General features: G+C 41.0%; 1 protein-coding gene across 7 annotated transcripts in view; it reads left to right on the top strand.

Annotated features, from left to right (window-relative positions):
• The window catches only part of TMEM161B (transmembrane protein 161B), a 101,507-nt gene that overhangs the window by 8,857 nt on the left and 70,787 nt on the right, over nt 1–21,863 (top strand). For 4 of the 7 annotated variants that reach the window (XR_006290975.1, XR_006290976.1, XM_037903195.2 and 1 more), the window contains exon 2: nt 14,658–14,761. The exons of 1 other annotated variant lie outside the window; for it this stretch is intronic. Coding sequence is in view for 3 of the 6 variants with exons in the window: in XM_037903195.2 (XP_037759123.1) it covers nt 14,658–14,761 (104 nt within the window). In the remaining 3 variants the exon portion in view is untranslated. Of the gene's footprint in view, nt 1–2,898; nt 2,918–14,657; nt 14,762–21,863 lie in introns of those variants that run through there. 2 more of the 7 variants (XM_037903196.1, XM_043546954.1) reach the window with 2 other exon arrangements.

Below are 21,863 nucleotides of genomic sequence, written 5' to 3'. Positions count from 1 at the left end.
GTGTAAACCAGGCCTTGGGATTGAATACTAAACTGTTCTCCGTCCCCCAGATACTCAGAGGAGCTCATGGCCATCAATGGAGTGTGTGTCTGGCAAAAATGGGGGAATGCATGGGGTTCATCAGTCCCTGGAAAACTCCAGTATTGGCTAAAATGGAATTGATACTCAGGTTGATTGTTGTAAATTAACAATTTTAATCTTGTTTTGCATTTGTACTTTTTAGTTATTTTCCTAAAGAAAAGTTTTTCAGAGATTCCAAGGCTGGAAGAGATTGTGATCATCTAATCTGAACTCCTGTATAATACAGGCCAAAGAACTTCCCCAGAATAATTCCTAGAGCATATCTTTTAAAAACATTCAACCTTGTTTTCAAAATTTAATGATGGAGAGTCCACCATAACCCTTGAGAAAATATTCCAGTGGTTAATTACCTTCACTTATTTCCTTACATATGCCTTATTTCCAGTCTGAATTTGTCTAGATTCAACTCCCAGCCTGTGGATCATAGTATAGCTTTCTCTGATAGAATGAAGAACCCATTATTAAATATTAGTTCCTCCTGTAGATACTTATAGACTGTACTTGTCACTCCTTAATCTTCTCTTTATTAAGCTAAACATATTGAGCTCTTTTAGTCTATCACTGTAAGGCATGTTTTCTAACCGTTTGATCATTCTCATGGCTCTTCGCTAAATCATCTGCAATTATCAACATCTTTATTTAATTGTGGCTACCAGAACTGGACACAGTACTCAAGCAGTGATTGCACCAGTGTCACATATAGAGGTAAAATAGCCTCTCTGCTCCCACTGTGGCTTCCCCTCCTCATGTATCTCAGGATCGCTTTAACTCATTTGGCCACCGCATCACACTCTGGGAGCCCATGTTCATCTGATTATCCACCATGACCCCCAAATCTTTTTCAGTCACTGCTTTCCAGGATAGAGTCCCCCATCTTTTGTTCCTACATGTACATGTTTCCATTTAGTCCTATTAAAATGCATATTGTTTGCTTCGTCAACTGCGCACAAGCAATACATATGGCTCTGAATCAGTGACCGGTCCGCTCTTCATTGTTTATCACTCCCCCAGTTTTGGTGTCATCTGTAGACTGTATCAGTGAAGATATGTTTTCTTCCAGGTCATTGATAAAAATGTTAAATAGCATAGGGCCAAGAATCAATCCTTGTGGGACCCTATTGGAAACACACCCTTTTGATGGTCATTGTTTGTTTACAGTGATATTTTAAGACCTACCAGTTAGCCAGTTTTTATTCTGTTTAATGTTTGCCATGTTAATTTTATATTTTGTTTTTCATCAAATGTTGCATGGTACCAAGTCAAAACACCTTACAGAAAGCTAGGTATATTACATCAATACAGTTACCTTTATCAACCAAATTTATAATCTCATCTAAAAAAGGTATCAAGTTAGTTTGATTTCAGAGTAGCAGCCGTGTTAGTCTGTATCCGCAAAAAGAAAAGGAGTACTTGTGGCACCTTAGAGACTAACAAGTTAGTTTGAGAGACTCTATTTTCCATATACCCATGTTGATTATATGAGCCTCCTTTAATTCCTTATTAATCAAGTCCCATATCAGATGCTCCATTATCTTTCCCGGGATTGCTGACAGGCCTATAATTACCCAGGTCATCCTGTTTACTCTTTTTAAAACTTGGCACAACAGTCTTTCTTCCTATCATGTGGAACTTCACCTGTGTTCCAGGACTTATTGAAAATCAACATTAATTGTCCAGCAAGCTCCTCAGCTCCTTAATTTGCATCCAAGAGTTTTTTTTTTTTTTTTTTAATCTGGACTTGCTTATATAAAAATGTCTAATTTTAGTAACTTCTGTTTAATGTCCTCCAAAGTTACTAGGGGAATAGAAAGTGTGTTATCACCATAGGATTAGATTATCTAATTTATTTTTCCTCAAATACAGAACTGAAATATTTATTAATAATGAAGAGTTCATTGATAATTCTACCATTTCCATCTAGTAATGGAATACCACTGTTTAGTATTCTTTGTTCTTAATATATTTTAAAAACTCTTTATTTTCTTTAACTGTGTTGGCTGTAGACTTCTCCTTGTGTCTTTGGGCTTCCCTTCCCAATTTTCTGTAGTTCCTAACTTCTGATTTATAAACATTACTGTCTACTTCCCCTTTCTTCCACATTTGTTATATATTTTTATTTTTTATAGCTGCTGTCACTTCCCCTCTAAACTAGTTCAGCTTTCTTCTTGTCTGTCCAGTTAAGCAGCAAAGCCTTTTTTCTGAGATGTGGGATTTTCTTTCTGAAATGTGGGATTGACTCTTTGGGCACTTAGTGAAGTGTTCTTAAATGATTTCCAATTATCATTCTGACTGTTCTGATGCAAATTTTCATCCAGCTGGTTTTACTCATAGTTGTTTTCAGCTTTGTGAAATTGGCCCTGTTAAAGCACCAAGTATATATACTACTGGTCTAGACTTTATTATGCTTGCACATTATAAATGTGATCAAGTCATGATTGCTTATATCTAAGCTACCATTAACGTTTAGTTCTGTGGTCAGTTTTCCTTTATCTGTAAGGACACACTCTAATAAAGAATTCTCCTGTGTTGTCTATTGCACTTACTGAATTAGGAAATTGTCCTCTATAATGTTTAGAAAGTCCAAGGATGTTTCTCTGTTGGTAACAAGAGACTTCCAGCATATGTCACGCCAATTGAAGTCCCCCATGATTATGCCGTTTTTTTCCTATGCATCGTAGATAGATTTGTAAGGAGGCAGTCATTCTGTTCCCTGTTGTGATTTGGTGGTCTGTAGCAGACACCATTTAATATCTCATCTTGTGCTTTATCTGTTAGGACATTGATCCATAAGCATTCAAGATAATTTTCTTCCGAGTTATCAGTGACTTGGAAACAGGTAATACCATTTTTGACATCTAATTTTTATTCGCTGGTAACATTAAAACATGTTGATTTGCAACTCGGTTTAGCTTTTACACTAAATCTGTGGCTTCTTTTTGCTAACCAGGTGCATGCACTATACTTATACACATTTATTTAAGCAATTATAGCTTAACTTACATTTATTTAGGTTCTTAAATTTTGCATTTTTTATTATGTTAGAAAATGATGAATGATGCATTTCTTATTTACTGGATGATTAATTCTTAACTTGTGATTTGTGTTCAGCTTTATCCAGATGGAAACTGAATACAATTAAAAATGCACAAAAACATCAATTTAAAATTGCTTTATTAGTTAAATAAAACTACCTTAAATGCCTGGATACATAAGAAAAAAGTTGATCAAAAAGTTTATCAAAACTTGCTTTTCCTTTAAAACTGATTTATTAAATGAAGGAAGCTTTAGCTATAGTTAGTGAATTGAACTGATGGTTTCTAGTCACCATGTCCTTCAGGACTTTAGAATTAGTAGATCTCATCTTCTCACACCTACTTCTTATCATAGATTGGAAGAAGCAAACAAGTTTTTCTGCTTTTTCAACTCCCAGTTGGTTTCTTAATTTTGAATGAACTCATCATTGAAATGAACTAGTTGAATAAACTGAAATGAAGAGAATATGCAGAAGAGGCTACTGCTATCCAAAGCTTCACCAGATTCTGGTTCCAGGTGCTTAGCCAGTGACTTACATCAGATCAGTAGTTTTACTTATTAAAACTTTGGCAGCAAACATGTACTGCTTAATAGAATTTAAAAAAAAAATTTAAATGATTTTAATAGATTATTGTAAATTTAGGCCTCAACATAGGTTGTCATAATTTCAAATATAATTTTAAATAGGTACATTTTCTGAAATCTGTATTTAATTTAAATAAAAAATCATCCTATTTTTATCCACACCCATGCCCAGAGTCCCAGGACTTTGGAGAGGGAGCAAGGTGGTGCTCTTTTACTTTGGTGATACAGTGTATTAAATAGTTTACAAAGGTGTCTGCACGAGATGCAAGAGGACAGCAGAATCCCTTTCTTCCCTAACTCTCTCTATGGAAAGCTTCCACAGTGGTATGCGGAGGAGGAGCAGGTGGTGGTGGTTATGAGATCAGTGGGAAACGGGGAGCACTTTTCTGTGGGTCTCTAGAGGGGTGGCAGACTTCAGATAGGAAGTGGCTGCAAGCATTTTCAAATGTCTGAGCCTCTTGGTGGTATATGCATGCGCATCAGAGAACTCTGAGCTTGCACATCCCTTACTGATTCTGTTCATGCTCCCAGGTTCTTTGTCTTACGCAACAGTAGAGACAAGAAAGCAACAAAAAACAGGAAAACTTGGTTGTTAAAAGGGAATGTTCAGGGGCCCTAAGAGGCAGTTACCTTTCTCAAAATTAGATTTATTAACACTTAGTATATACAGAAATTAAATTTCCTTTAAAGACAGTCTTACTAAACCTACTTGCCAGATATAAATCATATGACTTTGACTTGCAGATGTTCTGTGAGGTTAATGCCTACATGAAAGTGTCCCCTCTAAGGCATTATATTTTCTCTAATTATCACTGTCTCTGTCTTCCTTGTCCTTCCTACCTGGTGCTCAGTGACCTATGCACACATTAATTTTGGGTTGCTATTACACACTGAGTAATATTTGATTTGTACTTTAATATAAGAAAAGACCCTCTGAGCTTTTCTAAGATGCAAGCTCCAGCATACACATGTACATATTAATGTTGTACTGTACATACAGAAAAGTACAACTTTATAACAGTAGGCACATGGGTAGTTGTGATTATTGTTCCAGATTGACCAAGAATTGCACACATCTTAGGCCATTTCTACACTTAAGGCGCAACAGTGTAGACGTGACCTATGCTGGTGGGAAGGGTTCTCCTATCAGCTTAGGGAATCTACTTCCCTAAGAGGCAGTAGCTAGGTCAACAGAAAAATTCACGGCCCTGAGAGAAATAGCTATACCAATGTAAGTTCCTAGTGTAGATCAGGTCTTATTTTTGTCTCATCCATGGAATATATTCTCCTTTTTAGTTCTTTGCAAAAGGGTCTGCCATTTTCTCTGTTTGTAGAACACGTAGCACACTAGGGTCCCAACCTGGTTGGCCTCTAAGTGCTACTGGAATATAAATGTTAAATGCTAGTACATCCCATTCAAAATAAAATGTGATGCTTCTGAGTCAGTATTACATATGACCATATACTGCCACTGTTTCCTCCCCACCTTGAACTGAACAGAAGGGAAGTAATTTTTAACTTGGAAATGTCCTATCCCTTGTCAGATGGCATTTCAGTCCCCGTCCTCTCCCCCATCACATCTAACTTTCAGCTGCCCTAAATATTGTTGCATCATTGGGACTGGAAAAGATATAGGGTATTGCACTACATTCTACTAAGAGCCTTGGTGGCTTTGAAAATGCAGCACAATGCTTGTGTTTTTTACAACTCACTTGAAAGTTTTTCAGCTTTTTTTTTTGTGGGTTTGCAAGTATAGTTAAAGTAAATGTATGTTCTGAATTAAATTTCAAAGAAGACTTTTGTACATTTGCTTCAGAATCTTATTTCTGAGACTTGTGGATTTACAAAGAGTTTCTTATTGAATTTGTATTTCTAGGGATGAGACTGTAAGTTTGCTATGGATCCCACTAGCCAGTTTCTCAGGAATATAGTGGTCTTCATGTTTGGCAGTCTGTGGGTATCCGTGTTAATTCTCTGTCAAGGTCCTGATCTTGCAAACAATTATTTTATGAGCTTAATTTTAAGCATGTAAGTAGTTCACTGACTTCAGTGGAATTGCCTATTTTTAAAGTTAAGTGTTTGCAGGATCTGGTCTTTAGGTAGAAACCCAAACATGTATGTTTGAGATCAAAAGGAAAAAATCCTACATTGTTCTTGTCTGAAAATGACCTTGGACAAAGTCAATACAGAGACGTTGAAATGGAGCCTTGGCATACAACTATTAACTTTGGTGATCTTTACTTAATATGCTTTCATTTGATTCTTATCTAATACTTATTTAATCCAACCACACTCTATAAAGTAAGGATATAGAAATGTCTTCTTGAGAGTGCTTTGAGAACTCATGCGTTAGGTAGTATTTATCTATAACATTTTATTTTATTTCATTTGTAAACATAGCACAATTATCTGTCTGAGATAAGTGATACAGGTGTTTTGCAACTTTATCTGAATTATTCATTCTTTATTTCTGTTCACTTTGTTTTTAACTTATCAAAGTTTTATGTACCTTTTGCAATAGTAAGGATGTGAAAGTCATGATCTCTAGAATACACTTTGTTCTACCTTCACCCCCCCCCCCTTTTTTTTTTCCCTCAACCTTTGAGGTCCTTCAAGAATAGGAGGCTGCATCAGGAACCTTGAAGCGTCTTGTCTGTGCTAAGACTGTGTTTTACTAAAACTTCCCACTCTTGCCCACATGAGTTCAGCTTCATTGTTAAGAGCACTTGTGTAAATGATGCACTGGCAACTACTAGCATTTTAAATGTGGTAAAAATTCCCATGCCCTGTCTACCCTGCTACTTAACATAGGTGACAGCACTAGCACTGAAAAACACATACACATTTTCCCAGCTGAATTCCATTAAAGGGACTGTTAATGAAAGGTGTGCTATATCCTGTGCAAGCAAAAGAGACTTTATTGTTCCTAGCTACACGGCTCACGATGGTCGATGACATTTAATTTTAGAATATTGGCTTTCTAAGTCGGGAATAGGGAGCAATACAAATTTAGTAAGGTGAAAAGTGGTGTATGATTTGTATGAGAAATAGTTCAAATATCTGAAACTAGATTGATCTACAGAACAGGTGCAATACTTATAGTGGGACTATAAACTTTCCCACTCTATCCTGCCATGGTGCCTTAAATCTGATTTTTGAAAGGACCATTTCTATGGCTAAAAAAGTAGTTCAGTTTCCATTCCTATTCAGTTTTTGGTGTCTCTGCTGCCTGTCAATTGTGGTGGCAGTTTTGTGATTTGGGTTCTGTTTGCTGGATACCTGATTCAGACTCATTTCACATATGCCTCTGGACAGCTATAAGATGTTAACAACTTCTGTCACCATTGACCTGGTCTGGGTTTGTATCAGTGATCTGAAGGTGAAAGGCTCTGTAGGCGTGATGATCAAATTCCTGAAAAATCGTGCTGTCACTTGGAGTACAGAGTTGAAATTATTTTTTAAAGGGTAGTGAGGAGAGAGAGAGAGAACAGCTCAGATATAAATTAGCATTGAAGCAGTGGTTTTTGTTGACCAATTCTGAATCTATATGTAGTTTTCTGAATGGATTATTACAGTGTAAGGTCTCCCTATAAGGTCTCTCTTTGTATAGAATTTTACTTTCCAAATGTTCTTATCTTTCAGAAATTGATACTGCTTCTGAATTTTGAGCATTTTTATTTATAGTATTTGTTTGCTTGTATGGCACACATGCAGTTTATTGGGGGGTTATGTATATTTATGGAATAAAATGTAAATAACTTCACAGCGTGTCTTTCAACTATTGAGTGGTTGGCTTGTATGTAAAATGTACCACAATTATATTGCAAAAAGGTCATGAAGATTAGAATGAAGTGCTGCATAATGGTTGTGCTAGCTTCCACATTGGACTTAAAGGGAAAAATAATCTTTATCCATAAGTGGGACTGGGAATGTTTTTTATTTTTCTTAGCTTCTTTTTATATTAGAAATTCAGATCTTATCCCCCCCAGGAGACTTTAGGGAACATCTTTTCTGAGAAAATGTACTTTTTTTTTCCTTCTGAATCAGTGCTTAATAATGCTGGCATTCTTACTACAGTATTGCTTTTACCTGCAAAGAGAGACTTGCAAATTTTGTTGGTTTAGAAGATAAATCCTGTGATGAATGGAGAACTAGTAAAACAACATCCCAAGTCAGTGAAAGAAACAATTGAGAGGAAAGGATTTTTGCTCAGGTTATTTCACTATGTGCTTTCTTTAACACTTTCAATTACCAATTAATATGGGCAAAAGTAGAATGGTAAGATATACAATGTTCTATATAAGTTCTCCCCTGATGATGTGCTTGTTATGCTGCTTCACAGATTTAAGGGGGAACGCCTTTCAAGTAATTGTCAAGGGCCTCATGGCTTCTTTATTGAAATACCAGGATTGTTTTCAACATATTGAAACATGATCCTCTAAGTTAAACCACTGAATGCAGTGTCACTAGTAGTGGTATTGTGAAATGGTGAGAAGTAAACTGCAATCTGTGTGGCAGCATGACATTAAAGTCACGAACTTTGTATTTTTGGGTACTGCAGAGTGAAATCTTAAGATTTAAAAAATGGTTGCAGGTAATAACATCTTGCCCATAATAAATCGTGGAAAAATGTCTGGCATGATACGGTGCCCAAGATTGAAAATCACTCTCTCAGCCTTTCTGTGTTACATAGCTTTACCAAGATTACAATTGTGAAAAAGCATAGCTCAAATACAACAACCTGAGTGAAGAATGAATTATACAAGTTATTTATATAAAATCTTACCCCAAACTGGCAAAAGTAGAACTTGAAAGGCCATATCCCATGACTGTTCTCAATCTATTAAAGCTTTAAAAGGTGACTGGTAAAGGATTTGTTTTTAAATAGGATGCGTATCCTTTTTGGGTTTTGTGATGTATAAAGGTTGCCTGCAAAGCTTTTTTCAAAATAAATAAAATTATGCTTCTTTCTCTAGAAATATCTGGAACAGAGACAAACAAATATACCTTTATGCGTACACATAATTTTGGGAGGCTCTCAAACCACACCATGGGGCTTTATAAAATAGTTAGGTGAACTGTCCACAAATTAGATCAAGACAGTCATGTTACACCATGCTGAATAGTGACACACACAGGAACTATTTGCTAACCATGTTGTGTGAGGGTATTTTGTAAGCGTTTGCTTTACTGTATTTTACACATATAATCCAGAAAGATATTCAGAATACAAAAGAAAATTTAAATTTGGAGTTTGTGAGTTTAGAGTGAACCATATAGTTACTTTTAATGCCCCAAAACACACCATGCAATGGTGAGGCTTGATATAGGATGTTTCTTTGTAGTTTTTTTCCATTTGAGAAATAAAGCATTCAACTGGTATGGAAGGTGTTTTGGTGAGTTCTGGGGAAAGAGGAACTCCATTTGCACAGTCAATGACAATAATTCCTGATCATGTACATAATGGACTCAAATAACCTTAGTAGGTTTGGTGACGTCCCTTAACAATAACTTGACTAAGGAGATGAGTTTGTATGGATGTGAGAACCGACACCCAAATATACCGATACCTTCTAAGCACCTAAGACCACCCACTGGACCTGGTATGTTATGTGAAAACTACAGACTGCCTTGTTTTCATGAGGATTTTACCTCGTATAAGTTAGCTTGTGTTAGCTAACTTGGGTTGAAAACATACCTTTTTTCCCCAGTAAGGAAAAGGCCTCAAAGGCAATGGGTGCAGGGGTGAGGGAGAAGACTGCCGCTTAGCCCACTGCGGGTTTGGGGTTCCATCCGCCGGCTCCTGCCATCCAGGGTCCCAGCTGCCGGTCCCGCTCAGCCCGCTGCCGGCTGGGATCCCGGCCCTGCCCACGTACCCACCTTCTCCTTGGTTCTAGCCCATTCTCTTCCTCTCTCTTTGCACTGAGCTGAGGGTGGGAGTGCACTGAGCACAGGGCTGGGGGTGAAGGAGCAGGCTGGGGGTTGGGGTGTAGGGTCTGGCCAGGAGCTAGAATGAGGGAGGGGGCTCAGGTTTGGGGCAGGAGGTTTGGGTGTGGAGCGCTTACCTGGGCAGCTCCCATTTGGTGCGAGGGGTGCAGTTGGGAATGTGGGAGGGGGGGTGCAGGAGCTCCCATTTGGTGCTCAGGGTGGGGGTGGGAATGTGGGGGGTGCAAGAGTCAGGGCATGGGGTGTGGGAGGGCTGGGGTGTGTGAGGAGGGTGCAGGAGTCAGGGCAGAGGGCTGGGGGCGTGTGTGAGGAGGGTGCAGGAGTAAGGCCAGAGGGTTGGGGGTTTGGGCTGTGGTCCTGGGATTGCTCGTAGCCCCCTGCCCAGAGTAGCTCACGGCAGGGGGCTGTAGGGGATATGCCCTGATTCCACCCCCCTTCCCCAAGGCCCCGCCTCCATCTCCTTCCCCCGAGCAGCGAGTGCGCTGTGGCTCGGCTTCTCTCCCGCTTCCCCGTAAGGGCCATCAGATGATCAGCGGGAGGGAGAGGAGGAGGGGCAGGAACCCAGCATGGCAGGGGAGGGGGGAACTTGCCTGCCCTGCAGCAGCAGCTGGCAGGACCAAGCTTCTTCACCCTGCCCCTGGGGGGACAGGGTGGCAGAGAAGAGCGGGCCGGGGCGGGCAGGATTTTTAATGGCACACTGCTGCTTGCTGGGGTCCCAGCTGCCGGCCCCACTCAGCCCGCTGCTGGCCTGGGTTTGGCAGCGGGCTGAGCGGGGCCGGCGGCTGGGACTTGGCAGGTAGCAGCGTGCCATTAAAAATTGGCTTGTGTGTCGTAGGTTGCCGACCCCCTGGTCTGGAAGCTATGGGATTGCACGTTCTTAGGGTTAGCAGAATGTGGCGATACCAGGGTTCTTCAAGTATAAGCTTGCAGAATTTGGTTTGCTAAGATGATCCTTAGCTTTCCCGGACTGTGCCAGGTACTGATAGGTGGCATGACAAGAACACTGATCCATTGCCACTCTACTTAAGCAGTATGACTCAACTGATGACCTGGACAAGGCTGACCACTTATTTGAAGCTTTGAGCTGTGCTCGCTGAGCCGGACAAAAGGAAATGACCAAGTACCTGGACTTTACTTGTTCCAGCCAGAAATGCTGGAGTTTTACTTTGTCGCCTTGGAATAGCCCAGCAACCACCAAAACCAAGCCGATCATCTGAGAGTAGCCATTCACCTGCTTCGCATGGGGAAAGACGCACCTGGAAAAAGGAAATGAATAGTTGAGTCCAGAGTGAGTGGGAAGGTCAAATCCAGCAGTACAAATCCAGAGCTTGCCCTGAACTTTTCGCAGTTCCAGAGCGCTATATAACATCAAGTCTGGTACCACTGTTTGCTATGATAACATCCTTCCAGAGTTCGTGAAACATCTTGGCCCATGTGTCCGCTCTTGGCTGGCTCAATTCTTCACAAGGGTCACCAATGAAGGAAAACTGCCGAAAATCTGGCGCATGTCAAAAGTTATTGGCTTCCCAAAACCTGGTAAAGACCCAAACATAGCATCAAGCTATCTCCTGATATTGCCGCTTTCTCTGTCTCTCAAGGTTCTAGAGAACCTAATGTTACAGTGAATAACACCAGAGGTGGAGAACATTTTGAAGGGCGATCAAGCAGTCATTCAATATGGTCTAAGCACATGCAATCAAGTACTTGCTCTAACCACATTAATCAAAAACGGTTTTCAAAGAAATCTGAAAACAGGTGCTATTTTCCTTGACCTCCCTGCAGCGTACGATATGGTGTGGCACACGGGTCTACTTGTTAAAATATCAAGAGTCCTCCCACCCTGGGTTACTGATGCCATTGAACTGCTCCTCTGAGACAGATGGTTCAGGATGCATGTGGGTGAGAAACCAAGTGCTTGGAAGAAAACAGATGAACAGGTTATGCTAGGGGTCTGTTCTAGCCCCGACCTTTTTAGTCTATACATCAATGACCTGCCACCAACCCAGTTGTGGAAGCTCATCTATGCAGACAACATATGTTGCGGGCTACAGGCTCAGACTTTCTCTGCACTGGAGAAAACCCCGACAGACGATGCTGCCAAGCTGGCCAACTATAGCAAGACATGGCACCTTCTGCCAAGCACCAGCAAGACAGTCTCTAGCACATTCTATCTCCACCAAGCCACTGCTAAAAGGGAACTAACATCATAACGAATGGCCGGAAGCTGAAGCATGAAGTGAACCCTGTTTACTGAGGCGTGATCCTTGACTGAACGCTGACATGCAAAAGTCACCTGAACAAGGCAGCAGCAAAGGTCAATACATGCAACAACCTTCACAGCAAACTGGCAGGTTCTTCATGGGGAGCAGATGCACCAGCCCTACGGACCTCAGTCCTTGGCATCTCAAATTCAGTAGCAGAGTACTATGCGCCAGTATGGAGTCGGTCAGCACACATGAAACTTGTTGACTTGCAACTCGACTCAACAATGTGCATCATCACAGGAACTCTCTGACCAACTCATCTTTCATGGCTTCTAGTTCTGAGCCACATTGCTCCCCTTTACATCACGAGGGAGATTGCAGTTGGCAAACTGCTTGAGAAGGTATGTGCCAACCCAAGTTTGCCCTTGTTCAGTGACCTTTTAGGTCCATCAGCTGCACGTCTTTCATCAGAACACCCACTATGGTTGAGGCGGCCACGCCACGATGTAAAAGAGTCCTTGTGGCAGGAAGACTGACGGTTAACATTATCCGCCAGTCAGTTCCTCATCACAGACCCTAATGCTCACCTGCCCAGTTTTGACCTGCTACATCATTAGTGGCCCCTTTTTAGCCAATTCTGGACTGGGCAAGGCCTCTGTGCGCCAGCGAGCACCTTTGGGGTCTTTGAGGCAATCCAAGTGGTGTAGATCAAACCATGATACACGTTGTTGTCAAGGAGTGCCTGCTAATCAAATTCAGCAGTGGTCTTTGAGGGCTCCATTTGGCCACTAAGAACGCTATTGCTTGGCTCACCAAATATGCAAATGCTAAATAAGCAAGTTGATACACCAGACCCTCGCTATAGCGCAGATTTGCGGATAGCGCGGTTGTGGTGATGGATCCCAAATTTAAATATTTAAATTGGGATCCATGGCAACGCGTGACCACGCATGGATCCCGAACCCTGGGCTATAGCAAAGGTCCGGTGTATACTCGTATCATAATATTGAACTCATTAATATTTGATTTTTACAAGCTTTGGAGCGTGCTGTTGGGTGTTCAAGAACAGAACTGGAATTACAATTTGTAAAGCATTTCAATTTTTAGTGTAGATGAACTTTAAGGAAAAGAGTTGTATCGCATGAAAGTTGCATCTAGTGAAATTTAATTAAAAAAAAAAAAACTTTTGTGATCTTATTTGAATTTTTGTTCAAATAGCAAGTGAGCAAAACTTGGTCAAGGACAAGGGATAAGAAGACATTATTAATCTTGCCAAAGAGTTACGGGCTGTGTGGTCAGAGTTTTAGACTTTAAGTTGTGCCACCCCCATTACAATCTTGCTTTTTTCTTTCCTTTCTCCACCTATACCATAAATTGTCAAAATTCCATCATGATTTTAATTTATCCCTTGAATCATTAAAGTTGGGAACAACTGCTTTATGCTTTTTGAAAGCTGAAGTTCCAGCTTTCTTACAAATGTTATAGATCGTTAGCTCTAAAAGGCTTGTAAAGTATCAGCTGTTAAAATCATGTCAGAATTGAAGAAAGCACAAAAAGCAAGATGGTAATCTGTGACATAATTTTGAGGTCTGATATTTTGTGAAATGTCACGGCCAGAAATAAATTGCTTGTACCACTAGAAAGCAGAGAAATCCCTGCTTTCTTGGATACATATCTAGCACTAAGGATCAGAGGCGGATTTACCATGAAACAAAGAGTGCGGTGGCACTGGGCCCCCAATGACGGGGACCCTCAAAATGCAGGACAAATCTCATCTGACAACTTGCCCTTGAGTCCCTGCTGGGTATGCAGCAGGGCTCAGGCAGGCAAGCTGCTTGCATACCGTGGCCAGTGGCCCCACGCTGCTCCCGGAAGCCGACGGCTGCTGGCACATCTCTGCATGCCCCTGGCTGGGTGGGGGTAGGCGGCTCCACGTGCTGCCCCCACCCCAGGCAGTGCATGAGACCCACTGCCCTGCCCCCCACACCCGAAGGGGCGTGCAGAGATGTGCCAGCAGCAGGACTAAGGCAGCTCCCTGCCTGCATTGCCTCCCTTCCTCCACACCGCTTGTGGAAGCGGCCGGCATGTCCCTACAGTCCCTGGGGGGGGGTGTGTCTGTGCGTTGTCCCCCCCTGAGCACTGACTCCGCAGCTCCCATTTGCTGGGAGCTGCAGCCAAAGGGAGCTGTGTGACTGGTGCCTGCGGGCAGTGGCTTGCAGAGATTCCCCCTCCCCCCCCCCCCGAGGGGTGTGCCGATCACTTTGGGAGCTGTGCCACCCAAGGTAAGTGCCATCCCATGACCCCTTCTGCACCCCAGCCCAGAGCCCGCACCCCACACCCAAACTTCCTCCAAGATTCTGCCCCAATCAAGGTACCTCACTGTACTGTCATTTACTTCCTATTATTTATAATATAGGAGGAGGATGAAGAAAAAAAATGAAAAACGGGGGGTGGGAGAGATAAGAGAGAGTGTTCCTTTTCTTGGCTGGGTCCCGAGTTGGGGAGGGGTGTGTATGAAAATGAAGCTGCGCACAGGGCCCCGCTAACCCTAAGTCCGCCACTGCTAAGGATTCATGAGCTGTCAGACAGGACACTGGCCTAACAGTACCTTTTTTAGAACAGGTCTAGGATTGAATGTAGCAAGTCTCAGATCATTTAATGAAACTGATGTAGTAAGCCTCTCGTTTAAAAAAAAAAAAACAAAAAAACAAACCTTCATTAGACTTCCTATGAAAGGTTGCTTTTAAAATATAAAAGGTCTGTACTTTAGGGTTTTTACATATACTGACTTAACTTATTCCTCCACAGGGTGTGATAGGTGTACAGCTCGTGGTTACCATGGTGATGGCTAGTGTCATACAGAAGATCATACCTCACTATTCTCTAGCTCGTTGGCTTCTCTGTAGTGGCAGGTAAGATAAGAAACAATGAATTGCTACAGTATATATGGATGTGGTGACACTTGGTATAGAGTCTAGAAATCGGAAAATTAAACTAATCAGGAAAGGTTTCAACCATTTCCAGCAGAATGCAACCACTTGCATCATTTGCACCATATGTAGAAAATTATAATATTGTGACATCAGACTGAAAATATAATGAAATTCTCATTGTAAAGGAACTATGTTAAGGTTCGCAAAAAGAAAAGGAATACTTGTGGCACCTTAGAGATTAACAAATTTATTTGAGCATAAGCTTTTGTGAGCTACAGCTCACTTCATCGGGTGGATTCAGTGTTAAGGTTGTTATACGGTTACGGTTGTTATACAGTTAAGCATGCTGTTGGTTGGTTGACATTTTTTTCTTTTTTAAGAGAGATGAGCTGTACAACACTTTCTAATATTAAGATATAGCTTAGTTCTCGCTCTCCCATAGTGATCAACTTTTCTCTGCAATGACTCTGTAAATTGGTTAGTCTCTAAGGTGCCACAAGTACTCCTTTTCTTTCTGTGTACCTAGTGGTTCCACTCTTGTTTTGCCTTGCATATAAGCAGTATTTAGAAATTTACCAAAAATCCTATTTTCTGACTACTTCATAGGGCAAGATTTGTGTAAATTTCAATATACTGCTCCCTCACAACAATAGATCAAACAGACATAATGTGTTGCAAAGGGAGCATTCCCAGAATGATTGTTTCCATAACTAACTAAAAACAGCAGCTACTGTGAATATAAATCTTTCTTACATTTTAGAAAACTGTAGTTGGTTTATTCTTCCAAAGAAACTCTACATCATTAGAAAATGCTATACTGTTTCTCATAGAGGGCATTTTCCAGATTTTAACAATAACCTTCTAAGTTATTAGTAAAGTCCCAAATCATCACTTTTTTCAATGATTTCTGAAGAAGTACACTTGGATTATGTGTACATTTTCCAGGCATCTTACCAGAATTTCTACGTGATTTTGCACTACCATTTTCTTCTGCAGTTTAGGGTTACCTCCCCTTTAAAAAGAAACCCATTCCCATCCTGTTATAAGGTGGAGTTGTGGGAATTGGTTAGGTTAGGAGTTGTCTGAGTATAAGATGGTGCCAACCCCGTCCTTGAAAAATAACTGGAGGTCCCAAAGTGTACATATTTATATATTGATATTTGAGAATGGCCTGTTTAGCTTGTATGCATATTGGGAGCTGTTGAGTTTCAAGGAAGAGAGGGGAATGATGGTAATTTGCAGGTAGATAACCTAAATTTAAATGCAGCTGCTAAACTTTTGTCTGTACAAGGTCTCTCATTGCTGGGCATTATCTGCAGCATATTAAGCAGCAGAGCTGCACAGGTTTGAGTGCTCTAAAAATAATTAATGAACTCTTTCATCTTCCCTTGAAAAAGGAATTGCCAGCACCATTTATCTATAACAGGTGTGTGTTGAGTTTTTTGAGTTTTAAGATGTTCAAATGGCATTCTTTTCTTCCCTTTCCTATGTTCCCTTAAAAAACAAAATACAAACACAGGAGGAGGAGGGTGGGGGAATTTCTAGAACAAATAAGCGTCCAAAACACAAGACCTGGTAGTAATGGGGGATCTTTAAATACACACACATCAGTTGGAAAGTGATGTGCAAAACACACAGTCCAAAAAGAACTTGGAATGTGTTTGGGACATTTTATTTAAGAAGGTGGGGAAAAATAACAGGAGGTCAGCTTTATGAGACGATTCTGACTAATGGGGAGGAATTGATTGAGAATCTGAGGGTGGAAGGCTACTTGGGTGAAAGTGATGTCAAAATGATAGTTCATGATTCTAAATAAAGGAAGGAGTGAGAGCAGCAGAATAAGGACAATGGACTTCAGAAAAGCAGACTTTGACATGGGTCCCATAGGAAGGAAACCTAAGGAGGAAGGGAGTTCAGGAGAGATGACAGTTTCTGAGAGACAGTATTAAAGGCACAATAGCAAACTATACCAATGCAGAGAAAAGACAGGAAGAACAGTAAGAGACCAATATAGCTGTATCTGTAGCTCTTTCATGACCAGAAAATCAAGAAGTGGGAACAAGGACAAATTGGTAAGGATGAGAATAAAAGAATAGCTATATCATGTAGGGACAAAATCAGAAAGGGTAAGGGACAAAGAGTTCAACTAGTAAGGGATATAAATGGAAATAAGAAGATGCTCTATAAATACATTAGAGGTAAGGGAAAGGCAAAGGATGGTCTAGGTCCATTAGTTAATGGGGAAAGAGACTAATAACGGATGATGCAAAGAAGGTTGAAGTGTTAAATGCCTATTTTGAGTCGGTCTTCACTGAAAAGGTTAACTGTCACCAGATGCTTAACACAATTAATATTAACCAAGGGGAAGGAACATAGGCCAAATTAGGGAAGGAACAGGTTAAAGAATATTTCAATAAATTAATGTATTCAGGTCAGCAGCACTTGTCAAAATTCACCCTAGAGTACTTAAGGACAATAAGCAATCTAAGAATCATTAGTGATGATTTTTAAGAGCTCATGAAAGATGGGTGAGGTCCCAGAGGATTGGAGAAGGGCAAACATAGTACTTATCTTTAAAAAGGGGAAAGAGGAGGACCTTGTAAATTATAGACCAGTCAACCAGATACCCATAAAGATACCAGAACAAATTATTAAAAAATCAATTTGTAAGTACCTAGAAGATAATTGAGTGATAATTACTAGACCACATGGATTTGTCAAGAACAAATCAAGCCAAAACAACCTAGTTTTCTTCTTTCACAGGGTTACTGGCCTATTGGATAAGGGGGAAGCTGTAGATATGATATATGTTGATTTTAGTAAGGCTTTTGGTGCAGTCGCACATGACGTTCCCATAAGCAAACTAGGGAAATGTGGTCTAGATGAAATTGCTCTAAGATGGGTGTACAACTGTTGAAAAACCATTCTCACAGAATACTTATCAGTGATTCATTTCAAACTGGGAGGACACTTTTAGTGGGGGTCTCACAGAAAACTGCCCTTTGTCTGGTACTATTCAGTATTTTTATTAATCATAGAATATCAGGGTTGGAAGGGACCTCAGGAGGTCATCTAGTCCAACCCCCTGCTCAAAGCAGGACCAATCCACAACTAAATCACCCCAGCCAGGGCTTTGTCAAGCCTGACCTTAAAAACTTCTAAGGAAGGAGATTCCACCACCTCCCTAGGTAACACATTCCAGTTCTTCACCACCCTCCTACTGAAATAGTTTTTCTTAATATCCAGCCTAAACCTCCCCCACTGCAACTTGAGACCATTACTCCTTGTTCTGTCATCTGCTACCACTGACAGCAGTCTAGATCCATCCTCTTTGGAACCCCCTTTCAGGTAGTTGAAAGCAGCTATCAAATCCCCCCTCATTCTTCTCTTCTGCAGACTAAACAATCCCAGTTCCCTCATCCTCTCCTCATAAGTCATGTGTTCCAGTCCCCTAATCATTTTTGTTTGTCCCCTCCGCTGGACTGTTTCCAATTTTTCCACATCCTTCTTGTAGTGTGGGGCCCAAAACTGGACACAGTACTCCAGATAAGGCCTCACCAATGTCGAATACAGGGGAACGATCACTTCTCTCGATCTGCTGGCAATGCCCCTACTTATACATCCCAAAATGCCATTGTCCTTCTTGGCAACAAGGGCACACTGTTGACTCATATCCAGCTTCTCGTCCACTGTAACCCCTAGGTCCTTTTCTACAGAACTGCTGCCTAGCCATTTGGTCCCTAGCCTGTAGCAATGCATGGGATTCTTCCGTCCTAAATGCAGGACTCTGCACTTGTCCTTGTTGAACCTAATCAGATTTCTTTTGGCCCAGTCCTCTAATTTGTCTACAGCCCTCTGTATCCTATCCCTACCCTCCAGCGTATCTACTTCTCCTCCTAGTTTAGTGTCATCTGCAGACTTGCTGAGGGTGCAATCCACACCATCCTCCAGATCATTAATGAAGATATTGAACAAAACTGGCCCGAGGACCGACCCTTGGGGCACTCCGCTTGATACTGGCTGCCAACTAGACATGGAGCCATTGATCACTACCTGTTGAGCTCGACAATCTAGCCAACTTTCTATCCACCTTATAGTCCATTCATGCAGCCCATACTTCTTTAACTTACTGGCAAGAATACTGTGGGAGATTGTGTCAAAAGCTTTGCTAAAGTCAAGGAATAACATGTCCACTGCTTTCCCCTCTTCCAGAGCCAATTATCTCGTCATAGAAGGCAATTAGATTAGTCAGGCATGACTTCCCTTGGTGAATCCAGGCTGACTGTTCCTGATCACTTTCCTCTCCTCTAAGTGCTTCAGAATTGATTCCTTGAGGACCTGCTCCATGATTTTTCCAGGGACTGAGGTGAGGCTGACTGGTCTGTAGTTCCCAAGATCCTCCTTCTTCCCTTTTTTTAAAGATGGGCACTACATTAGCCTTTTTCCAGTCGTCTGGGACCTCCCCCGATTGCCATGAGTTTTCAAAGATAATGGCCAATGGCTCTGAAATCACATCCGCCAACTCCGTTAGCACTCTCGGTGCAGTGCATCCGGCCCCATGGACTTGTTCTCATCCAACTTTTCTAAATGGTCCCGAACCACTTCTTTCTCCACAGAGGGCTGGTCACCTCCTCCCCATGCTTTGCTGCTCAGTGCAGCAGTCTGGGAGCTGACCTTGTTCGTGAAGACAGACAAAAAAAGCATTGAGTAAATTAGCTTTTTCCACATCCTCTGTTACTAGGTTGCCTCCCTCATTCAGTAAGGGGCCCACACTTTCCTTGACTTTCTTCTTGTTGCTAACATTAATGACTTGAAGTGCACAGTGGAGAATACACTTATTAAATTTGTGAATGGCATGAAGCTGGGATGGGTTACAAGCGCCTTGAAGGACAGGATTAGAATACAAAATGATCTTGGTAAGTTGGAGAGTTGGTCTGAAAGGGATGTGATGAAATTCAGTGATAAGTGCAAAGTACTACACTTAGGAAGGAAAAATCAGGTGCACAAGTACAAAATGAGCAATAGTTGGCTAAGCAGTAGTACTGCAGAAAAAGATCTGGGCATTTATAGTGGATCACAAAGAGAATGAGTCCTCAATATGATGCTGTTGCAAATAAAGCAAATGTCATTCCTGCGGTATGTTAACTGGGAGATAACCATTCCTCTCTCTTGAATGCTGGGAGGCCTCAAATGGGGTGTGTGTGTGTGTGTGTGTGTGTGTGTGTTCAGTATGGGGTACCAAACCAAAAGAAAGAAATGGAAAAATTGGAGAGTCCAGAGGAGAGCAACAAAAATAAGAGGTTTAGAGAACCTGATCTGTGAGGAAAAGTTGAAAAAAGTTGGATACATGTAGTCTAGAGAAGAAAATACTTTGGGGGGTGGGGGACAGGACATAAGTCTTCAAATATGTGAAAGGTCATCATAAAGAGAATGGTGGTCAGTTGTTCTCCATGTCTGCCAAGGGCAGAAGTGATTTGGCTTAGCTTGCAGCAAGTGTGCTTTAGGTTAATATCAGAAAAACCTTTCTGACTAAAAGATAGTTAAGCTTAACTGTGTGCATAAATAAATTAGATCTACAAGTATATTAATATTTGAACAGGAATTGATTTTTTTCAGTTTTCTTCGTTAATTACTGTTTTAAAAATCCCATGTGGAATTCCAAGGGCAACATATAGTTGTGAAGCCCTGCTGTGATAGGCATGTATAGGACACATGGATGTTGAGAGGTGTGTAGTGGGGGGTATTGATAATTGTCGCAGTGGAGATGTGTGCGCAGCTTTTGGGTCTGTTATGACAGAGTCTGGTGCCGCTTTGAGTTGTGGGGTGTATGTCCATCCAGTGCACTAAATGCCCCAATAAGAACTATATGGGTGAAACCAGACAGTCACTACACTCTTGAATTAACTCCTACAGAAAAATGATAAAAGACAAAAACAAAACAAAACAAAAAAAACCTTATCACCTGTGGGTGAATACTTTTCACAAAATGATCACACTTTATCTGACTTCTCAGTCTTCATCCTCAAAGGAAACCTGAACAACACCTTCAAAAGATGAGCCTGGGAACTTAAATTAATAACTGCTAGATACCAAAAATTATGGACTCAATAGACTCACTGGATTTATGGTTCAATACAACAATCTAGAACTTACTAACCATCCTTTTTCCTATGATTGCATGTGTGTTAACTGCCCATTTCATTTTGAATGGTCCTCTACAACATTAGCTCCTTATGCTAAACAATCTGTTCCGCCTTTTATTTAGCTGTGACAATGAGTACCTTTCACAGACCTGAAGAAGAGTTCTGTGTCGTGTGAAAGCTTGTCTCTTTCATCAAATAAAAGATATTACCTTACCCACCTCATTTCTCTAATATCCTGGGAACAACATGGCTACAACAACACTGCAATTTATTGTCATAGTATTCATTCCCAAAGTAAATTCAAGAAATATTCTTCCTTCTGTCAAGCAGCAAAGTCCAGTCCTTAGGAGTACTGACAGTCTTAGGGAAGAGAAGTCATGTTTCTTGTATTGAGATTTGCCAGGCAGCTGCATGAGCATTGGTATATTTGTTCACCCATATTTTATATATTGGTTAATCCAGTATTTTAACCATGGCCATTTTTTTTGGCAGAAGTCAATACTGTAGTGCCCCAGGAAAGATAGAGTATGTATAATATACTTCGTTTTAGATGTCCATATTTAAAGAATGCTTCTGCTTCCCACCCTAGAGGCACATAGCTATGAAAATCCCATTGTAATGGATCTGCAGACCTGAGCACAATAAAGAATAGGAAAAATTGTTGGTCCATATTTTTTTTTCTTTCTTTCTTTTTTCTTTTTCTTCAAGTAATGAGGTCCACAGATCTGGCCTGCTCTGTAGACAAATTGTATCATCCAGAATAGAGATGGAAATTGGCATGCAGTGATATGGCATTGTTTTCATTTGGGGAATTCCCCATGCCCAGCAGTAGGAGAAATTGTTGTCTTAACCTCGTATTTTTAACACAATCCGTAATTTAGGAAAGTAGACTTAAATTATTCTGATTGGAAGTTGCCTCAACTAAGGGGAACTTCAGG

The sequence above is a fragment of the Chelonia mydas genome, chromosome 5, assembly GCF_015237465.2.
Source record: "Chelonia mydas isolate rCheMyd1 chromosome 5, rCheMyd1.pri.v2, whole genome shotgun sequence".
In the NCBI taxonomy this organism is placed as follows: Eukaryota; Metazoa; Chordata; order Testudines; family Cheloniidae; genus Chelonia; species Chelonia mydas.
This window is presented reverse-complemented; position numbering and strand designations above follow the sequence as displayed.